General features: G+C 37.5%; 1 protein-coding gene across 1 annotated transcript in view; it reads right to left on the bottom strand.

Moving 5' to 3' along the window:
- Nucleotides 1-1,809: 1,809 nt before the first annotated feature.
- KCNK5 (potassium two pore domain channel subfamily K member 5) overlaps nt 1,810-15,633 on the bottom strand; it is a 32,458-nt gene continuing 18,634 nt past the window's right edge. The window contains exons 2-5 of the mRNA XM_026681404.2: nt 11,944-12,055; nt 9,385-9,551; nt 7,524-7,692; nt 1,810-6,875 (exon numbers count right to left, since the gene is read on the bottom strand). Coding sequence (XP_026537189.1) covers nt 6,067-6,875; nt 7,524-7,692; nt 9,385-9,551; nt 11,944-12,055 — 1,257 coding nt within the window. The 3' untranslated portion in view covers nt 1,810-6,066. The remainder of the gene's footprint in view (nt 6,876-7,523; nt 7,693-9,384; nt 9,552-11,943; nt 12,056-15,633) is intronic.

The following is a 15,633-nucleotide window of genomic DNA, read 5'->3' as shown; positions in this document are numbered from 1 at the left end:
CATGTGTTCACAATTCAGGCATTTGGCAAATAATGTGCATTTACAATGTGTTTTTTATTTCATGGTCATGTGGTCACCATTTCTGACCTTCACAGCAGTGGTGGGATTGAAATTTTTTACTACCGGTTCTGTTGGTGTGGCTTGGTGGGCGTGGGTTGGTGGGCATGGCAGGGGAAGGATACTGCAAAACCACCATTCCCACCCCACTCCAGGGGAATATTATTGCAAACTCCCATTCCCTCCCCTCCCTACTAACCTGCTTTCCAGTTCCGTTCTCTTGTGCAGGGCAACCAAAGAAGACCCAGCTGATCAGCTGGGACTCGGGAGGCAGAGAATAGATGGGGGCGGGGCCAGTCAGAGGTGGGATTTGCTGGTTCTCCGAACTACTCAAAATTTCCACTACTGGTTCTCCAGAACTGATCAGAACCTGCTGAATACCACATCTGCTTCACAGCCAGCTTACAACAAGCATTGGGAAGTCAAGAAGTCACAAGGGGTGATCACATGACATTACATCGAACAACCACAGCCAGAATTTATATCATAAGTCAATCAAGAGTCACGTCACATTTCAGTTTGTGACTGTGTGGCTTAGTGGTAGAATTGCTGGTTCCAATTGTAGTTGGTGAGGACTACCTGTGTATTGTGATAATGATATGAGCCGTGGTGGTATAGTGCAGTGGTTCCCAATCTGTGGGCCATAGTCTACTACTGGGCTATGGCTTATTTGCAAGTAGGCCACATGAGTGGTGGGCCGGTGGGTGCATGCACAGTCCCTCACACAAGCTGGTGCCCTAAGGTTTGTCTCTCGCATGAATGGAGCTGCGAATTTGTGTGCACTGGCCCAGTACTTGTATGACAGTTCCCCTCTCACCCCCAGCCGGGTGCCAAGCTGCCTGTTCCTGATGCTCCAAAAGTGGAGCAGTGAGAGCAGAGGCCAAGTGGGACAAGTGCGCCCTGCTCAGCTTCGCTGACTCACCAAGGCTGCCTGTGCAGGATACCTAATCCACTTTTGGAGCGTCAGGCAACCTCAGCGAGTCTGAAGGAGCACGAGATGGCACCCCCAAAGGCTTCTCTTCTCTGTGCCAAAAACTTTTTCAAACAGACAAAAGGCTTTGGGGGAGTGATCTTGTGCTGCTTCAGGCCTTCCGTCCCTTTGCAAAAGCTTTTGGTATGAAGCCTGAAGGAGCCAAGGCCGCATCCCAAATGTTTCTCTTCTCTTGTGTGAATGGAGCTGCACATGCCTGCACACTGCACTGGCCCACTGCTCATGCAACCCAGTTCCTCTCCCCCCCGCCTGCAGCTAGGCTGCCAAGACGCCAAGGTTGGGGACCACTGGCGTAGTGATTAGAATGCAGTATTACAGGCTTACTCACTGCTCACTCCAGCTCAAGGCTGACTCAGCCTTCCATCCTTCTGAGATCAGTAATTGCCCCCAGATTGTTGTGGGCAATATGTTGGCTCTGTAAACCACTTAGAGAGGGCTGTAAAGTACTGTGAAGCAGTATAGAAGTCTAAGTGTTATTGCTATTACTATAATGGTTGTTATCCAGTACCATAGTGAAAATTCCACTATTTATCCCAAATATAGTGCATTTCCTTCAAATAGCCAGTGCTGCTATTTATGACAAAATGGACTTGTGTCCAATTGCATGGTGGTGTAAAAGTAAATTTTAAACATATATTTTATCAATGTTCGTTGTCAATGCTTGTTTTCAACAATGAGCCTGGACAAAAGGTTAATTAAATGGAAGAAAACTATCACAAGTTCATTTCTCATCTAATCCCTTAAAGAATGAAGACATCAGGTTTCTTTTTTTATAAAAAAAAGCTTCATTTTTATTGAAAAATGTTAAAATAAATTACATTTTATAAAGTCTAATATTTACATACAGTGATTCCAGTGACAAATTAACAAACAAGAACTGATATTTTTTTAAAAAAACAAAACCCCTGTGTCTTGTATGTGATGGAGTGACAGAGATGAGTTCAAGACTGTACAGATTTTAGTGAACTATTTGAAACAGTGATGTCTTAGCTCTAGTTCAATGCAACACAGAAAAATTAAAAATGGGTCAAAGTGGTAGCCAAAATTTATGTCTCAATAGGAGTTTTATGTATTGCTTTTTATTTCTAATTAAAACAAGATACAAAGGGTAGCATCTTATAAAAGAAAGTGATAAACCAGGTCACATTTAGGGATACAAAACAAGAAGAATGGGTTGTGATTTTGCTATGTTTTGATATATCCATTGCCAGCAATGGAGTTCATCATATCTGCAAAGAAAGAGGACCATTTTCAAAATGTTTCCCTCTTGCTTAACAGTACTGTACTTGGTTCTTTCAGTGACACATTTTAAAATAAGTATGAGTAGTATGGTGCTTTACATAAAACTGTTATGGAAACTGTGAATCAGTTTTGTATTAAATATATTTGGAAATCAATAATAAGAGTAGTTTCCATTCTTTATCATTTTTCCATATTATTATTATTGAAAACTCCAGGAAATACTACCAGCTTTAATTAATTGTGATTATGGGAAAATTCTACTGAGTAATAGGAAGAGCAGTCACTCATCTTGTTGCTTCAACTTCTGAAACCATTTTAGTTTCCAACAACACTATGAAGTTTACCTAGCTAGGTTTTAGGTTTTTCTGATCCAACTCACAATATTGGTTATAAGAAAAAACAGAGAAAGCAGCATCATTAAGGCTTCATGATCCACAGTTTATAGAGATACCAAGGAAGATCCTTCCCTCTTGTTCTGAAACATATGCATACTATTGATGCTCTGGTGCTTTTGATAGCTAGCAACCATTTTGTTAAAAGCCTTCTGTAAACAGCTACATAACACGAACCCAAAGCTAATCTGATTAGCTTTGTTAAACTGTATAGTCCTCCCTCTTCATAAAAAAACAGTAGTGGTCTGCAAACCTTACATTTCAGAGTATTTCATATTATAAAAAAAATCTTTCCAAAATGTAGTCAAGAAGCCAGAGAATCAAAGACACTTCAAGTGTTATTGAACCTGAATCAATGTTTCATCAAATCCCAAAATCAGAACTAACATTGTCTCCTCTGACATCGTATTTAATGTATTTGTCCAGGGCCACAAATAAAGACTCAGAACAAAAAGTCTAGTTTGCCTTAATACATGGAAGACAATATTTCCTATCAGAATAGTAAGGAAGATCAATTCTCTAATAGGGTGAGTTTACCACCGTGTAATGCCTGCTGGAAAACTGTACTCAGATAAAGGGCAATTGAACACATTATGCAGCTAATAAAACATTGTGCTAGTCATAGTGAGTAAGTACATTTTGTCATTTCACCTGTAGCAAGGCACAAAATGGAATTATTAAGAATTAAGGCTCATGTCAATGGTCCAAGCACTTGGAATAAATCTCCACTAATGAGCTCTTCCAGCAAATAGCAAATCAAGTCTAGCTATCAATTTCATTTTTATTTTAAATTTAAAACATGAAGCTTATTTGACAGCTAGACAAATCCCTCCAATTATGGGACACTTTTAAAGAAAGGTATTAATACCCTGTGTATCAAACCTGAACAGCAGTACCAAGTCTGAATTTTAGAAAGGACCTTATCTCTAGATGCAAACTTTCAAACTTGTATCGTTTCACATGTCTACCTGTGCAATCTAGCACATAAACAATCCCACACAACAAACACATCCAAAGCAGCAACATACACTTACACTCTCGCCTTCCTGTCCCTGTACTATATTTAAAATGCAGTAAAACTTTTAACAACATTCATTTTACACACTACTGTGTGCTTCTTTAGTGCAGAGGCAATTTTTTTAGTCATTCATTTATGAAATATATCCCTGAATACATCAGCTTTACAGGGTTACTTTCAGGAAAGCCAGGTATACTTTTGTCATTTATCCATGACACAAGTGGTACTTATAACTAAGAACCGCTCAATTGGAAATGTAAATTTAAGACACCACCTCTGGATTTTTGAGCTGTTTGATGATAAAGATGGTTTACTCCATAGCAATAAAAATCAACCTTGTCAAGGAACCACCTACTCAAATAGCTACCCTGTTTTAGAGAGCAACAAGAATAGCCTCTTGAGCTAGAATTCAGCAATGGCAAAAATCATTATATAATCCAAACTGTAACACTGGAACCTTCAATGAAGTAACTGTATGAAAATACAACTGTTTGGGCTCCTTCATAATCAAGTTTCTGCAGACATTTCTGCATAAACTGTGTACAATTCAAAACAGGAATGGACTTTTTTCAGCAAATATTTTAACTGTCTTTTCAAGAAGAGTTTGCGAACAGGAGTGTCCATCTAGTCAGAGACATGTTTCTAAAGATAATACATCCACTCTCACAACAGAGTCAAAATTACAGCACACGAGTGGATTTGAATGTACCTTATTATTCACAATTACTACTGCAAAATTCCACTTGGCCTTATTACCATTTTCAATTCTGAAATCCTCTCCTCAAGTTTTCAATACCCATAATTTTCATTCTATTTCCAAACTGAAGCCACTGAACTATAACATAAAAGATTTACACTGGAGTGTAAATCATTCAAGTACCTCCAGTACTTACACTACTAAAATACTTGAGAATTGTTTTTCAGCAGAAAGTTACAAATCATAGGCAGCTTTCTACTTTAAAAATAATCCCAATCATTGTGAGAATTTTATAGCAATATAAAAAGATAGATAAATTTTGATGTGACAATTATTTTGTTGCTTCTGTAATACTTCTCATACTCCTTCTCTTGTGTTAAGGGAGTTCATTAAAAATAAGCTAACACTTTAAATAGAAAGCCAGCTGAAATACTACAGCGGTATTTCAACTCATAACACAAGATTACCTACTCTAAAGTACCGGATGGAGTGGAGAACTTTATAGAAATGGAGCCACTGACAGAACAAAGAAGAAAGTAGTTATTAAATCCTTCACATGGAACTTCAGCCATTCAACCTATTTAATATGATACATTGATTCAAAAGCAGAGTTCCTTTAAACTTCACTTAGACCTATAAATGAAGTTTATTCAAGTATTTCCTCTGGAGTATGGATGATGGTGAAAGGGCACTTCTGATGCAAAAGAGAAGTTTGTTACTGTGCTTTTCTTCATTTTTAAATGTCCTTTATGTGTCTTCTTGCACCATTCTGTTTTACTGTATTTCAATCAGTTATATGTGCTTTTTGTGAACACTAGGAGCATTTGGAAATATTTAGTTTCTTGTCCATACAAGATTCATACTTCCAGTAGACTGACCCTGTGTTTGAAGTTAGTATTTTTGTTCATGAACATCAGCTCATAATTCAACAGAGCTATATTAACATAGACAGATACTAGTCAAGTCACCCATGCACCTCAACTCTGGCCTTCAGAATACTCTGCTCTTCCAGTTCAAGCATCCCTTAAAGGAAAATGAAGAGAGTTTTGTGATGTGACTGTGATAAACCCATCAATAATTCCTCCTCTGAACCTTGGCATGATTTGTATTCAGTTTCTTCAGAGCTGAAGAGTTAGTGCAGTAATCCAATGCAACCATGGCCTGCAATCAACCAAAACCAGTCTGACTGCAATCTTAAGAACAGAAAGAGAGGGGGAGGGAGAGAGAGAGAAAGGGAGAAAGAAAGAAAGGGAGAAAGGGAGAAAGGGAGAAAGAAAGAAAGAAAGAAAGAAAGAAAGAAAGAAAGAAAGAAAGAAAGAAAGAAAGAAAGAAAGAAAGAAAGAAAGAAAGAAAGAAAGAAAGAAAGAAAGAAAGAAAGAAAGAAAAAGAACCGACAGGCCCAATCAGTTTAGACTTTTCCTCTCTTAAATTCAAAAACCACTGAATCCCTAGAGAACCTTCAAGATTTTAGGACACTTATTTCATAGTGAGAAAAAATCATCAACAGACAAGATCCAGGCAACACCTGTTTTCAGTCTGCTTAACAGAAGGAAGTGGTGGAAAATCTCTCATAGGATATTCCTTCTTCTGCACTTATGGTTGTTGATTCAGATCATCATCTATTAAAATTTTGTATCGTATGATTTCAAGAAACTCCCTCCCACCTTTCTCACGTTGCAGCACTGGCAGTATCTGATGTGTTATAGTCATTCATAAGCTGTTCATAAGGCACTGATATCTCCATCTCATTACTGGTAAAAGTAGATTCATCAGAGGATGAAAATTTCATCAGTTTCTGTGGGCTTTGAGGCTCCTCCTGTGCAAGATTGTCATCCACTGAAGACTTTGAAGTTTCTTCATCATCTGAAAGGTTCTCCTCATCCTCATTTACAAATGTTATGTTGGCATTTTCGAAAATCAAAGGTCGATAATCCCGCGAATCCCAGGCTTCCCCTTCTTCTTCACTGATCCGGTCCAGCTGATTTACAAACACATTGCCCTCCACTGGGCTGTCCCCAAGACGTTTGTCAGTCAAATGCCTCATCATGTGATAGTTTTGCAGTCCAAGAGAAACATTGTCAAACATATTGTTCCTTGTGTACATCACTTTGAGGTCTTTATTGGTATTCTGTAAGGTTGGCTTGGTTTGCTCTGAGTTGAGAATTTTGTCACTGCTTGTTTTCAAAGCCTTCTTTCCAATCTGTTTAATGAGATCATTGTAACTTTCTTCTTTTTTGGAAAGGAAACTGAATATTTTGATATCTTTTGTGTTAGACATCTTAAGAACCTTTTTGGTGGGAGAGTGATTTTCAAAGGACTCTTTTCTTTTTTTCCTTCGTTTCTTGATTGCTTTATGAACCTCTACAAACATGCTGACTTTCCAATTGACAAACAGTGAAAGCCAAGCAAGGCCTAAGTAGATCCACAGCTCCACAAAGTATCTATAGAGGGAGTGGTAATTCATATCTGGATTCACACCTAAAAAAAAAGACAGCACAAGAAATATAACTTCAGCTATTGTACATCTGTAGGTGTTCCATTGATCCAGAAATTTGTTAACATTACTAAAACATTTTCATGCATAAGTTGTGCTTATGGCACATTTACAGGAAGTTTCTGCAAATCTCTTAGAAGTCTAGCTTATCTCCTTTCTGTGACCTCAGTAGTCAACTGAGGTGCAGATACTAAGCTGACAGAAGTCTACTCTGGAAATTAGAAAGAAAAGCATTCAATGTCCATTAGCTAAATGATTATACAGAGTTAGAATTATGAATATTTCAACATCAAGCACATACAAATAATAAATAACATTTTACAATCTAGGCGTGTGTATTTGTCAAGTCGCCCATACGTTTAGACAATGAAAGCATTGTAGATATCATCTGTCTTAGAGGAAGCAGAACAGCAAAATACACATAGTTCCATGGTTGTTGTTCCCTGAGATAATTTTTTCATCCCTCTCTTTTTGTCTTGAGTTTCTGCACAGCACAGAGACCAACACATTACTTAATCTTAATTGTAATTAGTTGTACTACTGCTCATTTCTATTTGCATGTTTTAAAATCTTTAAAGGCAAACTGCTAAAAATTCACAAAATGACACTCAAATGACAGGTTTATTACTGACCAGCAACGTAGTCTCCAAATCCTATTGTGGTGATGGTAATGAATGAGAAGTAGAGGCCTTCAATGTAATCCCATTCTTCAGTCACCATAAAAACCAAAGGAGGAAGAACTAAGTGGACTAGAATGCCCCAAATGATGAAGATAGCTGTGCAAGTAATTTGTGCCTTTCTCTGTAATAAATGGAAGGAAAAAAGAAGGATCATACAGTGCAATCTTAATTTAGTAGATTTCTCCCCCTCCCCATATTTAGAAAGTCCATCCTATCATATTTTTTTGATATAGTGTCTTGCAGCAACAGAATAACTGTGAGCTATAGGAAGTTGCTATTATTTCTGGCTATTTTGTGCAGACGGAAACAAGGTTGAAAATTTCTACTTTACTTCCTGTTTCATCTGTGTGCACGAAGTCCTATATGGTAGATTAATACCATGTTATTTTTGCTTCGTGAAGTGTTCTCATTAATTCCATCCCTATTTTACCAACTATAATAATAACTTGTAGAAATTCCTTGAGAAATGTCCTTTTCATAATATTTATAATTTCTTAATTTCCCTATAAAGGCTCTTTGACTTATTTCATAAGTGAAAAATGACCTACTAAATGCATTTTCCAACACTATAACCATATGAAATGTGATCTGTTAAAATAGGGTACTATTCAGGCCTGGATCATAAGCATTGCCTGCTAGAACATCCCCCCACCCCACCCCAATCAATCTAGTCCATCAGTGTATTTATTCTCACAAAGGCCAATCAACTGCACAAGGAAACTGCTGTTTTCAGCAGATGGCCTTCAGATGCAAAACCTCTGGTCCTTATGATTTTTATGAATTGGTCCAGCATTTTTTTGAAGGTAGCCAAACTGGTAATCAGCATGTCATCCCAAATTCCAAAGTTCAGTTAAGTAGTGTTTTTTTTTTTTTTTTTTTTAAAAACACCTTTTATTTGTCCTGATTCAATTTCACTAGGGGATTTCTAGTGCTTATATTTTGGCAAAGGGAACACTGTTTCTTGTTGTCTCCTTTATTCATATCATTCAAAGTTTTGTGCACCTCAATTATGTCACCTGTCATTCACTTCCTTTCTAGGTAAACAGCTATAGCTCCTTGACCATTTCAGTTGCCTTCCTCTTGCCTTCCTCTGACTATACTATACCCTTTTTGAAGCCTGGTGACCAGAGCTTGACATAATATGCCAGATGCAGCTGCAACATCAATTTACATCAGGGCATTATGATATCGGCTGGGTGAAAGTTGCACTAAAAATCTAAATTGTTAGCTTATTATGGTTTACAGTCAGCTTTCCTATTAGGCAAGGGAGTTATAAACAGCACCAAGGAACAGGAAACAGATAACTGACATAGCAAAAAACAGAGGTTGCATAAGATGAGCAAAACATAAATACTCTGTCTGGTTGAGAAAGCAGAATTCTCAAATCTAGAGAATTTAAAAGAAAAGAGAAAAGTGGAAATCCTTTGAAGCCACATAGTTTTAATAGAAGAGCAAGAAAATGACAATTTAAGCAGATTCATTTTAGACAGTATTCTGCCTTTTTACATTAGAGATAGGTATATCTCTGTCAAATTCCTTGCTATACAACAGTTAATGGAAAAAACTTAGTGGCAGTCTGAGCCAAAAATCCAAAATTATGAAGAATTATGAATTTAATAGAAGTTATGATATTTTTTTACTATTTTTGTCCAAGGGCAGAGATGTGGAACTGCAAGAATATATTTTAAAAATCACATTAACTATTAGTTAGGGTTTAAAGAATCCTTCCTTAAATTGGTTTTTTTTTAGATTGTTTATAATCCAATTCCAATAATTTTTATATGCTGGAAGCAAATTAAAAAGAATTCCATACCAGGCTTACTCCTCTCTTTGTTAGGAACTGGCCCAGCCTCTTGGCACGACCAGCAAAAAATTTCCCCAAAGCACTGATCCATGTTAAGCAGAGTGGAACACCAAAAAGTCCATAAAAGATACAGAAAAGTCGCCCAGCTGAAGTTTTTGGAGCAACATTTCCATAACCTGAAAAAGAATATTGTGATTAAAAATTAACCATGCCAGGAGAGTCACATGTAACAACAGGTGTAATTTGTCTTTTATGATTAGATGCTGAAAAAATCATAGCTTATTTTTAGAAACCTCATAGATTTTTTTCCATGATGATGTGTCCCTAAAGTGGTCTACTCTATCAGGTCTTCCAATGGTGACCCTTTGCCAGTACAACTGAGTCTATTCACCTTGCTACTGATTGTCTTTTTTCCCCTCTTTCCTTCCACCTTTCCCAGAATCATAACCTTCTCATAACCTATTATGAAAAAGTTAGGTCTTTTTCATAATAAATCCTATCTTTTTCATAATATATCCCAGTCATTTGTGCCTCAAGTGACAACTCTGGGTTGATTTCTTTTCTTGGCTGCCCATTATATTCTCAGGAGTCTTCTCCAGCATCACCAAAGTTCAAAAGCATGAATATGCTTCCTATCCTGCTCCTTCAAAGTCCAACTTTCAGTTTCATGTGGTATCACAAATAATATACTTGCCTTTGCAATTCTGAACTTTATAGTTATAGATACATTAGGGTGTCTGAATATCTTTTCCAAGACCTTCATGGCTGCTCTTAATCTGTGACATATTTCTTGACTGCTTGTTCCTTTATTACTGATAGTTGATCTTAAAAGGCACAAGCTATCCAGCACTTCAATACAGTACCTTCATTGTTAATTCCAAGGCTAGCTGTCTATTCTAAAGCATGTTGTCATTAATTTGGTCTTTATGTTTAATTTGCAGATATCTTGCTTTTTCAGCTATCAAAGTACTGTCATTGATAGTAGCCATTAAAGCCATTCTCAGCTTCAAACCAGCTTCCTTTAATTTATATTCAGCATATAGGTTGGGTAAATAATAGATTATAGAAATTATATAGCCTTGCCTCATTCCTTTGCCAACCGGGAGCCAGGTTGCTTCCTGACTTGTACAAAGGTTTCTCACAGGACAATAAGATATTTTGAGATTCTCATTTTTTAAAGCACATTCCACAACTTGACACGATTGACAATTCAAAGGCTTTTTAAGAATCTATTTGGCACATAATGACTTATTTTTTGGTATTATTTGGCTTTCTCAATTATCCAGCATGCAGCAGCAATAAAATCTCATGTTTCTTTTCTAAAGCTTGTTGAGGATTTGGCATCTCTTTTTCCATGTAGGGTTCTAATCTGTATTGGGTGGCCCTAAGCATTGCTTTGCTACAAAATGTGAAATTAAGAATATTGTACAATATTTCTGATTCTTCTTCAAGTTGCTTGCCATATTTCAATGGACAGTCCACTAGTTCCTATAGTCTTTTGATTTGTTAATGATTGGAGGGCTGATCTAACTTCATCTTCTAGTACAGAGTTCCCCAATGTTTCCAGGTTTGCGGACTGGTGTGGGGCAGAGGGGATTGTTCTGCAGCCAGCAAATATGCGTGCATGTGGCTCCGTTTGCGCGAGTGGCATGAATGTGCACATGCTGCACATGCTCGCTGGCCATTTTCCTGGCCATTTTGCAATACCCTCATGGACCACAAGTGGGCCATAGCCCACAGGTTGGAGACCCCTGTTCTAGCAAACATTGTGAATGCCAAAGTACAAAAATGTTTATGGGTTGTTTATGGGAAATATTGGAAGAGAGAAACCATCACATATATTTCAAATAGATTTTAATAATAGTAACAAATGAAACATGGTGCTTTATTTGATTTAGCAGCAAGTTTTCTAATTCCCTTTCTCACTTTCCCTGGTCAGTTTATTTTCCAACACTATGTGTGTTCTGCATCAGATCAAACAAACTTTGTAAACTCTTATGGGTGTGTGTTTTTTGTATCTTACAGGGATAGCACAAAAGCAAACCCAAAAATAATGTCATCCCATAATTCCGTTATCATATTTCTTCTGTGATTTTTCCATCAAAGTCAGCAATACCTTGAGAACTGCAGGGAAAACATTTCTCACTGCAGTATTGTAAAGCCACCATCTTGAAATACATAGCTTTTGAAAAAATAATCTTCTCATAAAACAAATGGCTCATAAAATACAATTATTAGGCATTTCTATGGAAGAAAAATATTGTCATAGAAATCTCTATGTCCCCTGTGCTTTCCTCCCCTATGTTTTACACAATAGATTGATTCAAAGACAGTGAACAAGGAATCTATTCCTACTAGCACATTCATGATGCCAATATTTATGTCTCTAAACTGCCAGTCTTAAAAAGACAAAGAGATATTGAGATCTAGAAGACTGCCGGACTAAGATAGCCCCCAGCTATCCCCTCCAGCTTTTTCCAATGTTTCATTTTTTCATTTTATTAAATAGTATTTTCCTGTATTGTTTAATATATAAATGAACCTCCATATGGACAAACTGATACTTACCAATGGTTGTAATCACTGTAGCAGCAAAGATGACAGCATTAGGCCAGTTCCAGTAATTAAATGTATCATTAGCATCGATTGAAACTCCTTGCCCAGCAGCTTCTGAGACCACCTATAAAAAATGAGACATGTCATTCAAAAAATGAGACATGTCATTCATTTATATATTATAAAAAGAGAAAGAAAATGTGTTTTTCCAATTCTTCATATGTTTGTGGCCTACTAATAAACATGGCCACAGTAACGAATTTTAAATTAGAAAATGTACTTATCGGAACAAATACACAACGTTCAATAATTGTGGATTTTAGAAACTGAATAGAAAAGCAGTAGTACATGGTAAATCATTTAATTCTGAGCAAATTTGGAAAAATATAATAAAATCCTTTTATGCAGAAACTAATAACCTAAATTTGAATTTAAATCTGACTGCTGTTATTGCTGTTTAAAAACAACCAATATTATCATCCCTTGCAAGGCACAGCAAATGCTAAAATAAATTCAAAACAATAGAACCAGAGTGGAATGATTTTCTTTGCTTCATACCTTAAAATTAATTTTATAGTATCAGGTCAAATCTCAAAGATCAAACTGTCTCTTGGTATTTGAGAAAATGTGTGTGTGTAGTTATTCATTACTGAAATTTGATTTTCAGTATTACAATCAAATTAGGTTCTGTGATTGTTAAAGCATTCTTTCCAGGCATCTATTCAGTAACATTACTTAAGAAAAATCAACTACTATTCTCCACAGGCAACTTACACCTTTTCTTATTGGCCTATTTATTTATATAGACACCATTTCTCCAGGAGCTCCAGGCACATGTGGATCAATTATATTTTATTCCCACTATAATAACTCTTTGGGATAAGATACGTCACTAACCTGGCATCATCTAATGGCTGAGAGTGAGTTTGAACCCAGTTTACATCATCTTGCTAACTCTCTGAGAGAGGCATGTGAATACATTCCAGCAGAGATAATACCAATGTAAAATAGTCTAGTAGTTTAAGCATTTGACTGGGCCTGGGAAGACTCATTTTTAAGTCTTACTCAGCCACATAGTTTACTGCATGATTTTAGTTAAACATCTATCTCAGCATAAGACTTTTAAGGTTAGGCTTCAGTGTAAACCTCCTTAGGCTTCAGAAAATGGTGGGATAGCAGTGCCACAAAATTCACAAACAATGAATCTGTGGAAAAGGATTCATTCCTCCAGTGAAAATGAATGAAACAGACTTGTATAGTCTCTTTAATAAACAAATGAGATTGAAACTTAAAAGGTTGGTCTGAAAAATTCAGATTGCAAAACAGACCACGTCATCCATCCTATATAATACAGTGTGCATTGAAACTCAGGCAATGCCTATAACAACTCTTAGCCTTCCTGTATATGTTAAATAATACCATCACTCTCTGTTAAAACAGTGAACAGGTAACACTGACTGTAATGCCAAGGCATTCGTGCAGAAACATCTGATAATTATAATCTGTCTCATAGTCCAGGGTCAGGTAGAACATTGAGCACAAAGGTTGGCTTTATAAAAAGACAGAGAGGAGTAAGCAGAAGATAAGAATAAAGTTAATATCAAAACAAAATACATAGCTTGGCCAAGAGATTATTGCTATAGCAGGTGAAGCCCAGGTCACATTGTTGAGGCCTATGTCCTCCACTGCAGGTGGAATGGCCAGTAGGTAGGAATGGTGGAGGTGTAGTCCAGTGTCAGCTGAAAAGGACCTTCCCCCAGTGTCAACCCTCCACTCAGTTTCTGATTCAGAAAGGATAGCTAAAGTCAAATACATTTATATGTGAATCAGTGATGTCATGGCCTTTTATGATGTCATGTACCTTTTAAACAACTATAGCTGAAACAATGATTCAATCCAGCATGATCTATGTCATCTGGAATCAAATGAACAATTGCATTAGTGACCTTGTTTTGCACAACAGTATCCACCCATTTATATTAATTTGTCATACTACTTGCATGTGTGAATGGCTAGAGCTATTTTTCTGAATCTATAGTTACAACACCACAAAAATATTAATTTAATCAAAAGATGAGGAAAATAAAAGGAGCATGTGAACTGGACACTAGTTTCTCCACAACAATTATACCCCACAGAACTGCCAGCCTGCTTGCCTGCCTGCCTATCTATCTATCTATTCTTTCTTATGCAAGATATTTAGATATCACTTTGGCCATTCCAGCTTTTAAAATACCAGGACCAGCAGACAGGCATGATATTCCCCTCTGAAAAAAAAATCGGGGCCGGCCAAAAGAGACCCCCCCCACCGCGCGCCAAGAAATCGCTGCCCAGCTCCCTTTTCCTGCCGCTCAGCGGCCTCCGCTCGCACCGCCCGCCCGCCCGGGCTCCGCTCGCACCACCCGCGCGCCCGGGCTCCGCTCAGGTATCCGGCTGGGGCTGTCAGGAGTTGCTACCGCCGGCGCGGCTCCGCACGGCTCCAGTCCCGCGTTGCCTCGGGAAGGAAAGGCAAAACCAGGAGCCGCTGCTGCCGTTGCAAAGCACCGCCGCGGCTCTTCCTTTTGCCTTTCCCTTCCTGAGGCAACGCGGGACTGGAGCCACGCAGAGCCGCGCCAGCAACTCCTGACTTGGGGCCTCCGAGGGGAGGGGAAGGAGGAGAAGAAGGGGGGGGTGAAAGGGGAGCGATTCCCAAAAAAATCGGAATTCCGATTTTAATCGGAAGAATATCATGTCTGAGCAGAGTATATCCAGATGTAGAAAAGGATCATTTTCTGACAAACGCATAACTGTACCTCTGCTTTTGTTTCTATTTTACTGCTAGCCATTAGGTAAGAAAAACTGTGTTAAGCAGAAGTAAATTTCACTGGGCTTTGTTTGATTTATGTCATTTTTAACCGTTAACAAAGTTTCCACCCAAATGATTTACTCTGATTTCTTATCCATGAAATAGCTGAAACAATCTTTAAGTGTTTGTGTTGCGGGGTAAGAGGTGGAAAGCATAAATCAGCAGATGGAAAGGAAGAGCCCATCATTTCAGTTCATATCCTGAGGAGGCTACAGGGCCAACTCTTTTCACTGCTGTGTCAACATTTCACAAGTTTACACTCATAGCTGTTCCTCTGCCAAAGATGCACCTCCCTCTGGTCCCTATTGGCATGCTTTGACTTAGGATGAGCTGTGGCCTTGCTTGACACTGCTTTCATTATACTTCCCACATATTTTAGCTATAATACTTCTTAAAACGAGATTGAATCAACAAAAATAATTTTACAGTGCATAGAGTAGCCATAAAAAAATCAGGATATTTCTGACAATTTGAAGTATGAAACAGAACAGGCATTACCCTATTGTTGCTTTCAATAGAGAATCTAATCGTTATTATATTATGTAGATTTTTTTCCCTAAAGGTCCTTCAGTTTTTATTATCTGGAAGCTGCAAAATCAAGAGAAAAATCAAAAGACTATATTTATGGAAATTATAAAAATTCATAAAAATATTTAACTTTCTTGGCTAAAAACATTTCCTCACAGACTTCTTGCAGATTTCATGCATTGTTTAACTCTAAGCCATAGCTATTTGCAGGAAATTCTCAAGTGAAAAATCATGCTTTTTAACATAATATATCTAAACTTATTTAGATTTTCAGAATTTCGAAACTATGTTTTGCTATTTTTGCTCTGATCAGGAGAGAACTAAAGTTG

Source organism: Notechis scutatus, chromosome 1 (genome assembly GCF_049901735.1).
Source record: "Notechis scutatus isolate UNSWTSFEM ecotype Mainland chromosome 1, rNotScu1.2, whole genome shotgun sequence".
NCBI lineage: Eukaryota > Metazoa > Chordata > Lepidosauria > Squamata > Elapidae > Notechis > Notechis scutatus.
The sequence above is the reverse complement of the archived record's forward strand: the minus strand, read 5'-3'. Positions and strand labels throughout refer to the sequence as shown.